Below are 17,575 nucleotides of genomic sequence, written 5' to 3' on the forward strand. Positions count from 1 at the left end.
CTGTCCCACTGTTGCTCATTAATTCTGGGCTGAAGCCAAGGATATCAGCACAGTCACTAACTTTTAATTCACATGCATTACAGAAGTCATTGCCTCCTGGCTTTTACAGATTTTATGGAGACCATTTTCAGGAGCATCTCTTCATTTTCTAGTAGGAGCGGACATGATAATTCTGTGATAGTTTCAGACTGCTGTATAATCTGTTTAAGACAGGTTAAAAATAGAAAGGCCAGATCATTTCATAAAATTTTAGACTGAATTCCTTATAACTGCAATGAGAAGTTATGCTTAAAATCTGATCTCATTATATTCATTAAAATCCAGCATCTTCCACAGATGTCACTGTTATCTATCATTTTTAGGTTTTATTCCTAGGCTTCTGAAGAAGAACAGGCCCACACACGGAACACAGAGAGCACTGGCAGCAATATTGAGGGAGCCAGTTCAGCTCACGTGACCAGCAAGACAAAGCCAACAGCACTTAGAGGAAGACCAGACTTGCGGTTATGACTGATCTCAGTTCAGTTCTTGGCTCTGCCGCAGACTTCCTGTATTACTTGAAGCAAAGCGTAGTATCTCTTTGCCTCAGTTCCCATGTATGAAATAGAAATATTATACTTCCTTTCTTCCACCCTTTGGCTATCACAGAAAATCTTCAGCACAGACTGCCACTGAGTTTGTCTGCATTAGCCTCTAACCCTGGGTGGAGCTTTATCACATAAAAATAAGCAGAAACTAGAGCCTGTGCATACTAACAAGTTTTCCCACTGCCCTGCTCTTTATTGAACTCCGCATTGTGTAGGACTAAAGTTACTGCCCAAGAAACCGCCTCACTTATGCCAAGTACAGGAGCACTAAAAGTGTTTTTCCCTTTGCAAGGAAAATAAAAAAGTGAGTGGTTGTTGGTTTGTGTGAGGAGGCACAGAAGCTTGGAGAGCTGAAGTGTTTTGCCCAAATGAAAGCACGCAGATTTGGAAATCTAAGACAGTTCTCCAGCAGTCTAGGTAAACACTCTGGGTAGATCCCAGTGTCAATAAAATGATGACCAAATACAACGTTTACAGTTTTAAGGGGCTTGGAGGTAGAAGTGTTTCAACCAAGAAGAGGGTTCTGAATATAACATAGATCTTTCTGGTTAATTAAGTGGTGAGGAGATTATGTTCTACTTAACACTCCCTTAGCACACACCCTGCCACATAGAGTAACATACATTGATTATTGGCAATTGCAGGTGCTTAAATCACATATATATATTGATCCACTGTGATTGCTCAGTGATTTCCAATTTTCTTCTTTTTATTGACCTCAGAGCTGAATCTAATGCATCTTCTTGATAAAACTTCCTTCTGCTACAGTACCAGAGTTTTCCAATTCACAAAACTCCATCCCACCTTAGCTTGAGGCTTCTTTTTTTTTTTTTTTTTTAACTTGGGAATGGTAAACAGTGTTTAAAGATTTCAGAACAGAGAGTTTATATGCAATCTCTTTAAACCCTGGGGCTGTTGCTATTTATGTATTACGGTATTAAGTTAGGCAAAATTAGAAGGCGATATTTCATCTCTAATTGGTGAGTTCAAAAGGCTCCCCCTATGAGGCTCTCTAATTAAGTAAGGTGACTTCTAGCTCGCTCAGTTTTGCGGAAGGATTCTCCCTCCCCCAAGAGCCAATCATTGTTCATGCAGAGTACAGCAGCGTATCCCACAAAGGGATACAAAAAAGTCAGATATTCAAACCCAGAGTTCTAGAAGTGAAGAATATAGTCAGGTACCATTTTCAGGATGTCTTTAACAAATTCAGATTACAACCCCTGAATTTTTCACTCTTTCTTCCTTACTCTCACCGGTTAGTTTACGCAAACAGTGTAGACAGCATACGGTTTATCTGGGTTCAGATTAATCTAGACTCCTTTAAAGGGAAGGATCTTTGTCTTTCATTCTCTCTATCTTCTGTTTCTTTTTACTCTGTCTTTGCTACTTGCCATGGTAAAATGAAGCAGCAAAGTATATTTTTTCTCCAGTTGCTGAAAGAAGATACCAGGGGAATTATTGCAAAGTGACAAATGTTGGGCGTTTGCAACTGCTCCAAGTTCTCTTTTCAGCCATTATAATTTAATTTTACAGGCTGGATTTATTAGAACATATTTTCCCCTTGTGAACAGGCTGGAATTACTATTGATTTAAAATAGTGTCATTGCGATGTATTAGAAAGGTTTCACTAACCGTGAGATTTTAGCTGTTGTTTTTAAGAGGGAATTATTATCTTGTTGTCTGAGAGCTACATCCCTAAGCTTATGTGAACAAATCTCTTGTCTTAGTAGCTACTGCCATTCAAATTCACCTTGCACGCTTATGTATTTTGAAGTCTTCCAACATATATGCAACAGATAAAAGGTCCTGTTTGCTGCTAGAAAGTACTAAGATGCAGTATATCACAGAATCGATTCCCAAGATGTTATCACAGAATCACAGAATCACAAGGTTGGAAAGGACCCATTGGATCATCGAGTCCAACCATTCCTAACACTCCCTAAACCATGTCCCTAAGCACTTCATCCACCCGTTCCTTAAACACCTCCAGGGAAGGCGACTCGACCACCTCCCTGGGCAGCCTGTTCCAGTACCCAGTGACTCTTACTGTGAAGAATTTTTTTCTGATGTCCAGCCTGAACCTCCAGTGGCGCAGCCTGAGGCCATTCCCCCTTGTCCTGTCCCCTGTCACTTGGGAGAAGAGCCCAGCTCCCTCCTCTCCACAACCTCCTTTCAGGTAGTTGTAGAGAGCAATAAGGTCTCCCCTCAGCCTCCTCTCCTCCAGGCTAAACAACCCCAGCTCTCTCAGCCGCTCCTCGTCAGACGTTCTCCAGCCCCCTCACCAGCTTTGTTGCTCTTCTCTGGACACGCTCCAGAGCCTCAACATCCTTCTTGTGGTGAGGGGTCCAGAACTGAACACAGTATTCAAGGTGCGGTCTCACCAGTGCTGAGTACAGAGGGAGAATAACCTCCCTGGACCTGCTGGTGACCCCATTTCTGATACAAGCCAAGATGCCGTTGGCCTTCTTGGCCACCTGGGCACACTGCTGGCTCATGTTCAGTCGGCTGTCAACCAGCACCCCCAGGTCCTTCTCTTCCGTGCAGCTCTCCAGCCATTCTTCCCCCAGTCTGTAGCGCTGCATAGGGTTGTTGTGCCCCAAGTGCAGGACCCGGCATTTGGCCTTGTTAAACCTCATCCCATTGGTCTCGGCCCAGTGGTCCAGCCTGTTCAGATCCCTTTGCAGAGCCTCCCTACCCTCCAGCAGATCGACTTCCTCTCAGCTTAGTGTCATCTGCAAACTTGCTGAGGGTGCACTCAATGCCTTCATCCAGGTCATTGATAAAGACATTGAACAGAGCTGGACCCAGTACTGAGCCCTGAGGAACTCCACTTGTAACTGGCCTCCAGCTGGAGTTAACTCCATTGACCACCACTCTCTGGGCCCGGCCATCCAACCAGTTTTCAACCCAGGAGAGTGTACGCCTGTCCAGGCCAGAGGCTGACAGTTTCTGAAGTAGAATGCTGTGAGAAACTGTGTCAAAGGCTTTACTGAAGTCCAAGAAGACTACATCCACAGCCTTTCCCCCATCCAGTAGTCGAGTGATTTTGTCATAGAAGGTGATCTCTTAGTAATAATTTTCCAGTATCAAAGGTAATTCATAATCACAGCTGATTTGGTTTGTTCTGCACTTACTGGCTGCATCACTGAAGCCCAAAATTTTCATATATACTGTTCCAGTACGTAGCAGATGACAAAGATAATGCAGCAAGTCCTTTATAAGATGCACCATTCTTACGTAGAAGAATTTAAAATGAAAGATGGTACATAGCCCACTGCTTTGGTCTGGAAGGAGCTTAGGATTCAGTGAAAAGTTCATTGGGATCTGCAGGAATCATTCTACCATTCCTGAAAGGGTGGATCAGGCCTCTACCGATGAGCACTTTTACAGATACAACTAGTCCTACTTGGATTTAGGATTTAAAAGCAAAGATCTGCTTTCTCACTTTGAGGTGTCACGTTACTTTGTGGCACAGAACTGGCGTTTAGGTTGCTTGGAATATATGAAGGCACCAGTCTAGTCTGGGAAAACGTACCAGTAGGAATACTGAAGTATTTTCTGCCATCTAGTGGATCTTTTCTGGAAAAGAAATCCACGTTCCTTTTAAACATGGCCTATGAAAATTATGGGACAGAAAAGGGAAGAGAGTACGGAGTTCACAGCTTTCCCTATAGGAAGAAGACAAAGCAGCAGAAAATTCCCACCAGAATTAGATTACTCAAAGCTGTACTCCTTCTTTGGTTTGAGGTTTAGAGTTACTGCTTATTCCTATCTGAGCTAGAAACTCAGCCATGCAGTTTCATTTTGAGATTGATTTCAGTTTAATCACATTTTGCCCCATTATTCTTTTCAAACTGAGACAGATCAAAATAGTCTTGTAAGTTAAAATAGTCTCTTAGTGATTGATTCAGGTTTCTGGTTATTGCATAAATAAGACTGTTGGTGGGTCTTTTAAACTGGAAGTTGCTGGCCCACATTTTTCAGGGAAGCAGGTCATCTTGTATCCATTCCCACTGAGGGATAGCATAAAGGCATTCCTCTTCTATTAATGGATTCTAAATTGCAAATCCTTACAGTAATTTTCCCTATTCAGACCTTTTCACACAGTGGATTTACAAAAATAAAAGTCTAAGAAATTATTTGCTAAAGTGAGAGCGCAGTTATTGCAACAGCCTGAGGTTGCTCTTATCTTGGGAGAAAGAGTTGAATTAAGTTTGTTTTATACATAATGACACAGGACATAGTTTCTGTACTGTGTATTTTAAGCCCCTACTGCAAGGCAATAGGGTGCAAAAAACTGGCAAAATAAGGAATTGCAAAGATGCCCATCATGGAAGAAAACAAATGCCCATCATGGGAGACTCTTATTCTGAGTCTAATTTGACAGCCAGCAAGTTCTTTAACAGATACAGCCACTAATTGGATATAGCTTCTAATTTATTTCTGTGGCATGTTTGCATATTGAGAACTAGAGTCTGGACGTCCTTGAAATGAGCATGGGGCTTAGTATCAAGCAGTGTATTTAGCAGATATTCTGACTTATCACAGTTTGCTCTGTTCTGCATTATGGAAATAAATCATCTATCTTCATCTTTACTTTTTTTTGCAAGACAAAAATAACATTTGTGTTCAGTGCGACCATGCTGTATGCTGACACATTTAACCAAAAGCAAATGAGGAGAAGCTGAAACCTTTATTGACTTTTAGACCCATAAAAAGCTCAGCATAGTTCTGAACTGGCTTATTCCACTTTTATATCTCAGATACAAAGACCGATCAACTGATCTGTCTGTCAGATATGTCTAAGTTTGCACTAGTTTCATCTCAGTAGATCCAAAGATGGAGCCTTACAGAAGACAGTTTAAGATTGTTAGAATTCTTGGCCTTTTCATATTTACTTGACTGTCAAGATATAAATCAACATTTAGTTCTCTTGCTAAGATCAGAACAAGCTTAATTTGAAGCAGAACTGCATTTAGACTGCCTCATTTACTTTGTTCATTTTGAAGGTTCACATTTTGGTCATCAATGGTTTTAGAAGTTCATTCCATTTGTTACACATTAGTACAAAGGGAATTTAAACAGCATCAAGGAGCATATTTTCCACAAGAATGAATCAAATATATTCCTTCGGTAACTGGATTTGTGGGAAATGGAAGCATAGCATTATGAAGTACTTGAATAGGTCATTCTTTACTTAAAATACAAGCATGAGTTTGAGAAGTTCAATAAATGGCCTATCAGTTTTGCAAATATATACTACCTACACTTATTTTATCTCCTTCCCCAATTCTGCATTCCTAAGCTATTTTATCAATTCTGACTGTCATTGGGCTCCTAACTGGGAGCGCTGGCTTATTTTCCAAATGTATTTCTTTTGCAAAGTCCAGCTACACGTTTCTATTACAGTTTTTTTTCCTTGCTTTTATTCTCCTTCCTCCTTTTGTTCCACATTTTCACTCCAAAGCAGAATACAAATACAACATAATCCTTGATCTTCAGATAATCTGAAGCAGAACTAGCAACTAGCAGTGTTCAGTTTCACATTTATAAATCTCTCCTGATATGTGCAAAATGTGCATTTTTTTTTCTTTTCCTAAATGAAACGTGTGCATTTCCTCTGTGAATCCTTTCAGTACTTTATCCCGAACGCTTCCAACACTCTCAAGTCACCTTACCTGGCTGGTAGACAGAGGGCTTTATGCTGGCAGTAGTAACAACTCTCGGTTTTGAAGCAGCAGGACTCTCACCATAGTTTCCAGAAACTGGCAGTGGTGTATATGACTGGCTGGTGTTTCTAAAAGCAAAACAAAGGAATGAGCAACTTTACAAACAGCATCAGTTACTGATAATGAACCAAGAGATCTGGCAGCTGCCTGTGCACTTCAAGAGTGTTCTTGAAAGCTAGAGAGAGAATACCGCAAGATTCATTAGCCTTTATCATTGCTAAGAAAGGCTTGGACAAGTCTTTGGAAAGAGAAAATAGCCAAATAAGAATTTTAAATAATCCCAAGTTGCTCTTGTCACAGAAAATAGTTTACTGAAGGAACACAACAAATTTATTAAAGGAACTCTCAGTTTACCAAGGGATCAGACTTTGGGAAAATGCATACAAAGTTTGGTTTTTCTGTCCATCTACAAACAGGCCTGTTCTTGTCTAAAAGACATCAACAAGGACTACCTCATTGACGTAAAAAGATACTGGCTCAGCACAATTACTACTACTATGAATACTAACTACTGTACATAAGCATTTACTCTTTTAAAACAGATTGTAGTGACCTTTAAAAAGCATTTCTGAAACTAACTCTTTTCCCTATTTAGATAGAAACCACAATTTATGTTTATTTTTCTAATGTCCAGATTCAGCTAACCCAAAAGCACATGGTACACAATATTATGGTACATTTTCTGCATTCCTAGATTTTCTCAGGATCCCAGACATGAATAAGAAATAGTTTTTCTCTATTTTACAGCTCGGGCAGTGATTCTCAGTTTGTTTATGGTAACGCATTGAAACATATGCCTCATTGCCTATTACTTAGGGTGACTCTATTTGTAGTGATGTTGACCACTAAAAGAGCATTACAAACAAAGCAAGCAAGAGAGAATAAAGTGGTACAAGGAAAGGATGCAACAGACACCGAGATGCATGCAGTAATAAAGAATAGTCACTGTTGAACATCGTTCTTGCCCCAATAACATAGTTTTACTTTCTTTTTCCCTTCAGTTTCACTGTCTGCATGAACCAGATCCCTATCCATTTGTGCTGATAGTTCAGGAGCTATTTCCGTAGTGGCTTTGTCTACAGGAAAACATTTGTCAGCATAAGAAGAGCAGCATCCAGCTTTGCCAAACCATTGGCCCGTCTTGACCTGCACTTTCTTTAATAGGGGAAACAAATGCCTTCTAGTGAGAACACGTTATAATTTTTACACATGGCAAACTTGCCAAAATCCTTCCAGTACAGGTAAAAAGCATTGTGACAAATGTAAACTTTTGAATTTTAATTTTGAACAAAATAATTCTATCCTCACAACATAGCTTTTTGCTACTCTGACAGTATTCACACGAATTCTGTTGTGAACTGTGCTGTGATTTTTTGTAACTGCCAAAGCTGTTCTAAGCACAGTGAGACTTTTTACTTCCCATTCCTTCAATCAATTTTCTGTTGATATCTCCTCATCTGTAGTGCATAAGAATACACTGTAGTCGGGGTCACTATACAGAGGATTATTGCTCCTACCATAACACAGACGTGAAGATGTACGCTTCAGGTACACTGGCTTTGTATACCACTTTCAGAATGCCTTCTGCTAAATACGCACCATCAAAAGACTTTTGCTTGTTTTGAAATCGGCTATTCAAAGTAAACTAGACAAAAAAACCCAGTAAAACATACTTACCTTTACCTTTATTGATCAGTGATCAACAATTACAATATGGATTAAAATCATGTGTCATACAACCTTAATCTGAAAGTGACACACACTCAAGAAAGTCTGCTCCTAGAGGTGCAGGTCCGTTGGTAGAAAGGCTCATTTGAAGCTCTCTTAATGCACAAAATATATAAAGAAGTTCTGAGCCAGATTAGCAATAACTTGGCTGTTACGAAGAAAAATGGTTATTCAAAATTCAAGTGTTTCCCAAAGTTAACAGCATGATAAACCCATGCTAACAGACTTCTTTGTATGTTCAGGGAAATGCAGTTGAAAAAAACAATAAACAGCACACACAAAATTGTATCCATAGTACCAAAATCATGGCAAAACTAAAAGAAGCCAACTACTGAACTCTTTTACAAGGGTATGATGCATATTAAATACAGCAAGGAATACAAAGGAGAGAAATAAAGTGTGCTGCATCATTAGGGGGTTTAGTGAAGTTAAAAGATTTATCAGAATTTCTGCTGAAGAAAAGGAAATAGTGTGTGATTATTAAAAAAAAAAAAGAAAAAAGAAAGAAAGAAGGAAAGAAAGAAAGAAAGAAAGAATAAAAAGATATCCAAAAAATCAAAGATGTTTTAATGGAACAAGAAGCAATGGCATCTCAAAAAGCAGTGAAAGCACCTTTACTGAATTTATCTGTAGCAGCCAATGGCACATGACAGGCAGCAAATTAAATACTGGCTCTGAAAACTATTAGTTGTCAGAAAAAGAAAGAGTAAATATTTCTAAGCAAATCATTTCAATGTTAATAGTTCACTAGTTGCCTACCAGCAGCAATAAACTGGTTTGTTAAGTGCTTTTAGGGTAGAGTAGCTGCAGAAAACTTTTTTATACCTCTGCTTTGACTGGTAACTGATGGAGGTGGAAGAATGCCGGTTGAAACTAAAATGAGACAAAAGTTGTATTTGAAAAAATATACCAAGAAAATTGGTATTATGAATAAGAGGTGCTCTTAAGTGCTAAACAACCCATAGAGATTTATAATCATATAAGATCAGTACTACATTACATTGCTTATCTTATTTAAGCTAGGAATCATAGTGAAACCTGAATAATCGTAATGAAAATAAATAAGCTGAGTATATTATTCCATAAATCACTCTCATCCAGTTTTATTCATTCTTCAGTTGTAGAATCGTAATTCAACCACTGGACTGTTTTATTTGACATTCACCATTTATTTGTATTAGTCCAGAAAAATAGGTACAAGTTTTGTTTTGTCAGTGTCATAGGTTTAAGTTGCATCAAATCTTAGAAGCAAACCTTGAAGCAACCCAAGTCCAAATATCAGCTAAATTTCCCAATTCATAAAGCAACTACAACAACCTCACAGAAAGGACAGGCTGGAAGTAGTTGAAGCAACAACATCAAGCCATCAGGTTCAGCTTTCTCCTTGCAGTACCACTCTACTGATTTACTAAACAGGTAGATTTTTCTTTTCTTGGGCAAGCAGTATCATTTCAGCACATTAAATGATTCATTTACGTAAATACAGAAGTACTTAAAAGCCTACGCAACGTATGAGCTGAGAAAAAAAGAGGACTCAGAAGGAATGCAGCTCCCATCTAATGCAGAGCAGTGCAGGGCTGCATGGCAACAATCACATCACCTAGGAGCACAGCCTACATTTGCCAGAATTACCAGTTGTTTTCCAGCTTCTGGAAGAGAGTTTCTTCTCTTTACCACAGACACAGCTTGGATTAAAATCCCTAGGATCACAGAAGCTACGCCTTCCTTTTAGAACCACAATCATGACTCTTTCCATTGTTTCTCCTGGGTTTGTATTCCCAGAGTCATGTCTCGCTGGCTGCCCTGATTTTACCCTCCACGTGGAATAACCAATAGCATAAAGAGCTTTGTAGCTTATTTCAAGCACTCCCAATATGCTTTCCTCTTTGTAAGTAAGGTTGTTAAGTGGAAAAAGTAAGATTAACATTGCAGATTTAAAAGAAATACTATGATCAGTTAAGAATTAATAACAACTTCGAACATCCCTCTTTAGGAACATTATAAATATTTCACTCGTGTTAGGTTTTATGCACGTGGCCTTTGCACACAAAAGCAAAATCACTATAAAACTGCTCAGATTTAAATAGTTAAAGATATTCAAGAAATTCTCCTGCACTTTCTGGGTGAACCTTTTTAAGGTATCTAGAAGGAAAAATACCCAACAAACACTGGAACAATGGTGGTAAAATCTCAGCCGGATTCTACCTGAGCATGTTTTACAGGATGGGGATGCTGTTGTAAGTTCATTCATATTTATTTTGAACTAAAGTTCTCTGAAGTGTTGCAACACTCCAGTGGTATATGTCAAGCTGAAACTGGATTTTTAAGTCCACATTTTGGCATACTAATGCATTGCTTGATTTCTAAATGCAAATCATTAGGCGCTCAAAACTGTGAATTATAAATAAATTTGAAGCTAGTTCTAGTCCCTTATGTTTGAATGTACTGGCTGTAATATTTGACAATTTTTAAAACAAACGTGGCAGTAGTGCACAAAGAACCTACTTCAGCTGCCACACAACCTTCCAAAAAACGCCGACATCCCCAAACTTAGTTTGCTTTCCTTACCCGATGGTCAGGGAACCAACTTTTTTACAGCTATTAAATGTTTCTGATTTGCCCCTATGTCCCTCGGCTCACTGAATTACTGAACTTCTAAGAGAGGTATTAGATAAGACAATAACATTTCCCTGCTGATAACAGCTTGAAGTGTATGTTGGCATGATACTTGTGTCATCTGTTGGCAAGTAAGATTTTAGAGCAGTAGCATTATAAAGCTGATACGCTGGAGATCTTGGACTTAAATAACTGCCAGATATGAGCAATAGATTTGCATAGCCTGATGAGACCTGTGCTTTCTGAAATGGACAGTAGTTTTTCCATAAGCTCACAAAGCCTGTAAATTTGGAAGAGACCACAGGAGGTCTCTTGGCTAACCTCCTGCTCAAAGCTGGGCCAGCCCTGAGGTCAGACCAGGTTACTCTGTGTTTTATCCAATGGTATCTTGAAAACCTTAAAGAATGAAGAACAGAGAATCCGCTTCCTTTCAAAGGGGCAAGAAAGGGTAAAATGGTCCATGCCAACCCAGTGCAGGAGATAAAAGACATTTGAATTGGAAGTAAATTTTAATATCTCAAGGTGATATTTTTATCTTTGTTACTCATTACAATTATGATTCACACCGATTAGCCTGTATTGATACATAACTAAAAATTAATTTATAGTTTCAAAGCCTGAAACTGCTTCCCTCCTCCCTATGAAAAGAATGTGAAGTTAAAGTGAAATGGATACAGGCTTAGTCAAGAAGTAGTATATTACCTTGTAAGATGGCCATGCAAGCAGCATCAGCAGATAGTGGCTATCTTTAAACTTATTTATTAGCTCTTTATATGCAAATTATAATTAATTGTTGCTTAACTGTAATTTTCAAGACAATAAGGAAAATATGGCTTCTTAGTGGAAGAGCAGATTTATCCTAGAAGATAAAAAACGATATCTGCATCTAATTCTTACATCAAAAGCTTCAACATGAAAAGTGCTTGTCTGTGGTTCAGGAGGTCCATCCATGGTTCTGTGATTAATACAAACAAACTACAGCTTCTTAAATGAGTAGCCTTCAGTTAAAAAAAAAATTCATGCATTAGCCATTTTGTGAAAAACATGCCTTCTGCCTGCTTGAGCATCCTGATTTTAAGGATTTTCTGTGATAAACTATCTGTCTCTGGAAGGTTTCTAAGAGATCTCCCACCTTTATACCTGATTTAAAAGCTCACAGTGCTATGACTCACGTGTTCATAAAGTTTCTAAAGTTTTTAGGCAACTCACAGTACGGCCTTATAACTCAATAGCCTGATTCTAGAACAACCCATCTAACTGGCAGCTTTCTCAGTGTTCAAATCTCTGTCTGTCTTCATCTAATCAGACAGCTTCACAGAATAATGAAAACAAAAACCAAAGGAAATTTTATTTCTGAAAAAAAGGCATCTCTTAATACTGGAAAATTTGTAGTTTTGCCATTTTAAAACAGTGTTCTTTAGCCCTCCCCTTCTGTCCTATTCCAGATAACTCAGAAAATGTCAACAAACAGAATTTCTTCACTCAAGTGTAAAAACTGCCTTTCTAATGTTGGGCAGGCAATAAAGTAAACCTGATAAAGATTTTTACCAATGGAGTTCTAGAGGTGGTATATGCAACATATCTGTGATTTTATCTTTCTGCATTCCTCCAAAATTGTTCATTAAATGAAAGTCTGTCATTATCTGATTGTTCTTCTTGAAGGGGAAAACCTAAAGCCTTTTGTGACATCAACACAAATCTCAATGAAATATACTGCAGAGATAAAAAGTATTACATCCAGTACTACTGCTACACGCAGGCTTCAGAGACCTATTATTAGCTATTATGTACAATATTACATACAATTATGCAATATATCATGTACAAGTCTCACTGAAGCCAGTAGACTACCTCTTACGCAGGTGTGTAAAAAATATATCTCTCATAGCAAGATTTGTATGGATCCTGAGACACCGACTGATGAAACATGAATAGATGTCCTCTGCCTGGCTAGAGTAGTCACCAAGGCTTCAATTTAATTTCCCTTTCTGACTAATGCATGCATTTTGGTCCTCAGCTGAGAGGAACACTAAAACTGAGTCTTTATTGAGGAAATAAATAAGTTTTGAATGCCAGTGTATAAACAAGCTCAAACATGCACAGTCATGGTTGCTTAGAAAGTAAGGGACTTCCCCTGGTTACAAGAGGCTTTTAACTGTCTACTACAACAACTATGTAGGGCCTTTTTCTCAGAGATATGTATATCTTTTTCTCAGAGATATCCGATCATTCCAGCTAAGAGATTTGTTAGTAAAACAAGGAGGGTCAAAGTAGTGCCGCTGACATTTAAGATCTTAACCATACCACAGGACTGAACGAAAAAGCAGTATAAGAATTACTTCTTAAATACACTGAGTGATCCTAATGAGAAAATTAGGTCCTCTCAAGGCATTTTGATCCAGTGGGAGGTGCCCCTACCCATGGCAGAGGGGTTGGAACCGGATGATCTTTAAGGTCCTTCGGTTGGCCTCAACCATTCTATGATTCTATGACTTTGCAATGGGTACCCACAAATAACGATTGCCTCAATCACTCATCACTTTGGGATTCTGAAAGTTCTTATATAAAACTAGATGCCAATAGCAGTAAACACCCTTGCATCTGTTCTTACCTTCGGTTCTTGGTAGTATTCTAGTGACATTTACCAACTTCATAGTTTAATAGAAACTAAAGTTATGATTAGTGTACTTCCACTCAGAGAAATAGATTTAGATCAGCATTTAATTTTACTTTGTATGTTTTGTCATCTCCATACGGGAATTATTTCCCCCATGTAATTCTGATTCTGATTCTAATTCTATGTAATTCTAATTCACGTTTACATCCTAAAACTCAGAACTCTGATCTTCTGTTCTGCAATGATTCCATTTTTGCACTGACTTCAGTTATGTGAAGCCACCCAAAATGCTTTCAAGTTCGTACTTATGCAAAGCATTTAACTGCTGTTTGCTGTGATGCTCTTGAGAAAGGCCATTCTACTTTTTGATGTGTCGCCTTCAAACTTGTGCACCTTATTCATTTCAAACATCTCTTCTGTGTGATTACAACTACCTACTACTGGGCAATTAGGTAAGAGAGAGATAGATAATTATAATCTCAAATCTATTGCTGATTGAGGTTTTCATTCTTTCTGAAGGTGATGTTCAAATAATGACTCTTAAAATCTACTGCTTTCTCCTCCATTAGTCTTGACAAAGTGTTAATGAAAGCAATGAAAAGGCACAGCAGTGAGGCAGTACAGCAGCATCCTCTCTTTCTAGTGATGTTATGTTTCCCTACAAGTGATATTTCATTAGTCATGATTAAGAGCATAATAACAGAAGGTCTGTGATTCTTGTGATCCTGTATTTTCACCAAGAAAAAAAAACCCTGTCATTCTCATTGTCACTAGACAAATATTTTCATTTTAAGACGACAGAACCAGGACAAACTAACCAGCTGAAATACCTTTGTTCCAAAAGGAACTTTTGGTCACACATACTAAATCTAAAACTTGGGTGTTTCCTAGCTTGGTTTTAATGTGAAAGATAAACAAGGCTGTTCTTTTAAGCAATGCTGTTCAAGAATCTCTGCCAAGCTGAAAATCTTAAAGTGGAGAGAGTAATACAGATTGAAAACACATTAAGTTAAAAGAAAAGAGAGCTTTGCAGATGTACCTAGACTGAGATGAGATAGCAGACGAAATAGTGGAAGCTGCTAACGACATGTTCCTGGACCCATGGAAAGCCTTAGGCTGTGAAAGAGAGCTGGGGGCTGCAGGCACTCTGCAGAAGACACACGAAAGCACGTACAAAATAATTTAACAGGGACAAAAATAGTGACATCAGAATCAAGCTTTGTCGGAGTTCAGATACAAGAGGACTGCTGCGTAGTTACCAGGAACAGGTTTCCTGTAGCATACAGCCGCAGACTTACAGAACAGCACAACCAAGCACACTCCTACAGGATGTAGGACAAAACACACACGTTATGTAAAACCTTAATTCCAGAGTCTTTCAGTAACTAAGACAGACAATATTTCAGGACAGGACTTTTGTTAATGATACATGATTTTATATGCAAGATCTGAAGATGTTTGAGTCTGAGCTAAACTTTTTAATATGCAACCAGTAATAGACAAAAGATTCTCCTACTTAAAACACAAATCATTGGCATGTTTACTTTAGTAGAGGCATTTATTTTTGAAGCATATGCTAGATTATCCATTTTATTCATGTTACAGTTTCAGCTGAGGGATAAGTCACTTAAACCGTATCATTATTTCATGTGACAATGCCTTACAGCAGTTTCAAATTCCAGAAGAATACCTTATTCAAACCTTCTTTGCGCTGGCTGGATGATTGATTTTCTTGTATTAGAATAACAACACTGGCGTCCAGGATGTCACGGTTAGGTAAAAACCAATTAAAGCAAGAAACTCAGTAGTTGGTATATATAAATAATTTAAGTCAACTAACAAAAATTAAACAAGAAATAGAGCCAAGAGAACATTTCCAGTTCCATTTACACACATCTAAGTTATGACAGACTACACCTTAGGTCTCAATTATTTAAAGCTGTTTACAGTACTGGAGGTCTGTTTTTCCTTGAATTGTTCAAGTATGTTGAAATATACATCTTTAGGAATATTCATGTAGGGGAAAAAAAAAAAGAATAATATGCACCAAAGGGATTCACTTCTACTAGCCCCAGAATTACTATAATCTAAGTGACAGCAGTATAAATCCCACGCGTTTCTTCACAGACTGTCTGACAACTTTTAATATATGACTAACTCCTGCTGCACCACACGGGTTGCAAACATATTTCCTCCTTGGAACTCACTTCAGCTCCAGAGCCAGCTCTCAGAGAAAAGACAGTGGATACATCTAATAGAAATTAATTGACTTAACACCTTGCAGAGCATGTCAATCATCACGCGCGTGGGTTTATTCACACATTGCTCATTGTGCGCCATGTTCACTGACATCTCCTATGATATTGGTGAGCTCAATCATACGAGGAAATGACATTTTCTAATTTTCCATTTCATGTCATTCTGCAGAAACACTATTGAAAGAACCTTCCTTCAACTGCTACTGCGAGGATTGGATTGGTAAGTGGTGAAAAAACATTTCCGGTTTTAATCCGAGACCCGATTTCTGAAAACGTTAACCGTACTGCAGACTTAAAGCTACTCTTTGTTATTTTATAGGCCAGTTTTGTAAATTCTTTGCAAACATTTTTTGAAAAAATACTTCAAAATAAGAAAACACACCAAACTATATAAAAGCATGTAAAATAGGCTTGATACTACATTCTAAAGTTAAGAATGACTACAGCATTTCCAGAGCCATACAGGAGTGTCTGCAAAGGACAAAGCAATGAAGCATTACCTTTGGAAGGAGGATGAGAAAGACTCTTGCACTACTGAGGTGGTTGCTGGTGGTGTCATCAGACCGGCTGTATTTTGAGCAGCGGTAGCAGGCTGATGTGCTGAAGCATGTGGTGCAGGAGCAGAGGCAGAACTGGTAGACACCGGAGCATGCTCGACAGGGGTACTAATTAGAGTTAAATTAAATAAAACAAGAAGCATCTTAAGAAGGTGCGCATTTAAATGTAGAGCATAAAACCTACTATGTTTGAACCTGTAGCTGCAAACATAGTAGCAGACCATGCTATGGAGGGAAGAGCACAGTTATACAAAGAGAAAGATACATTTGTTAGGCCTTTAGATGTGCAATTAAGATGTGCTTGAAATTTATCCAGGTGTTACACAGCATTTAAGTTCTGCTCCCACTGAAGCCAAGGTAGGAAATGTGACACACAGCACTTAAATGGTTGCAAAGAGCCCGTCACAAACTCTTTGCACTAGGATAAATTTCACCCAATATTTACGCCTGGAGCTGAAGTTTATGTTAGAAGTAAACAGTTTAATTAGATGATGAAAAGCAGTTTAAAGGATATAGTCATAGCCTTGTATCAGCAGGTTTCCTGCAAGTTCTGGTAGTCTGAAAATTGAGTCAGCACAGCTTTGTGTGGGGTTTAATCAGTTTCGTGCCATAGAGAGAGTAGAAAAATGTTTAAAAGAAGTCCATTGATTGTCAGTTGATGTCTGACCTAAAGTCACCTTACATTACACTAGCCAACCCATCAAACAATAAAATGCCTTTTGACACATAAACCAGTATGGAAAATACACAGGGAAGTTGTAGCATAAAATTTTACTATACCAGTTTTAAAACCACTCGGGTGATGAGCAGGAGCTGTTATCTTTGTGACCTTCTTGTGATGTGGCACAGATAACAAGGAGCAGAGAAATATTCGTATTTCATTGTTTAATTGAAATGAAGAATAATGAAAATCTCTTATCCTGTGGCCAATTAAGTCACCTACTGAACTGCTAGTGTCTTTAATCACCTACTGTTAGAGCACCCAGTGCTCATTAATATATTTTAGCCTTGCAGCCTCGCTCAGATTTGGAAAGAATTACTCATCTCTTACAGACAGACAAATGGGGCAGTTATCTATTAGACAGCTTTGACAGATAGTATAGTCAAAGCCATCCACTGCTGAGAAACGAACTCGTCTTTTGGGTGGTTCTCTTTGTTGTTTTCCATGAGCTTTTACATCAAATGGGAAAAATAACCAAAACCCCAACACTAAGTGGACTTACAAGATGCACATTCTTTGCTGACTATCATCATTTTTTTGATATTAAGTTCATTGAAACAATGTATACGTTCTTTATTCACGCATCAATAAGCCTAACAAAATCACTAGGTCATTTAAAAGTTAAAAAAAGGAAAAAAAAAAAGAGAAACAAGAAAATACAAAAGCTTAATTTTGGTTTTATGCAGATTTTGTTGTGGATTTAATGAATTACTACCCACAGAACAAATAACCCACTGAAAAATACCTAATTGCAATTTGATT

General features: G+C 38.3%; 1 protein-coding gene across 16 annotated transcripts in view; it reads right to left on the reverse strand.

The window, feature by feature from the left end:
- LDB3 (LIM domain binding 3) overlaps window positions 1-17,575 on the reverse strand; it is a 130,903-nt gene that overhangs the window by 16,002 nt on the left and 97,326 nt on the right. For 11 of the 16 annotated variants that reach the window (XM_054071315.1, XM_054071313.1, XM_054071324.1 and 8 more), the window contains 4 exons: window positions 16,036-16,200; window positions 14,317-14,424; window positions 8,870-8,917; window positions 6,266-6,384 (listed from right to left, as the gene is read on the reverse strand). In XM_054071315.1, coding sequence (XP_053927290.1) covers window positions 6,266-6,384; window positions 8,870-8,917; window positions 14,317-14,424; window positions 16,036-16,200 — 440 coding nt within the window. The remainder of the gene's footprint in view (window positions 1-6,265; window positions 6,385-8,869; window positions 8,918-14,316; window positions 14,425-16,035; window positions 16,201-17,575) is intronic. The other 5 variants (XM_054071319.1, XM_054071317.1, XM_054071327.1 and 2 more) reach the window with 5 other exon arrangements.

The sequence above is a fragment of the Cuculus canorus genome, chromosome 7, assembly GCF_017976375.1.
Source record: "Cuculus canorus isolate bCucCan1 chromosome 7, bCucCan1.pri, whole genome shotgun sequence".
Classification (NCBI taxonomy): domain Eukaryota; kingdom Metazoa; phylum Chordata; class Aves; order Cuculiformes; family Cuculidae; genus Cuculus; species Cuculus canorus.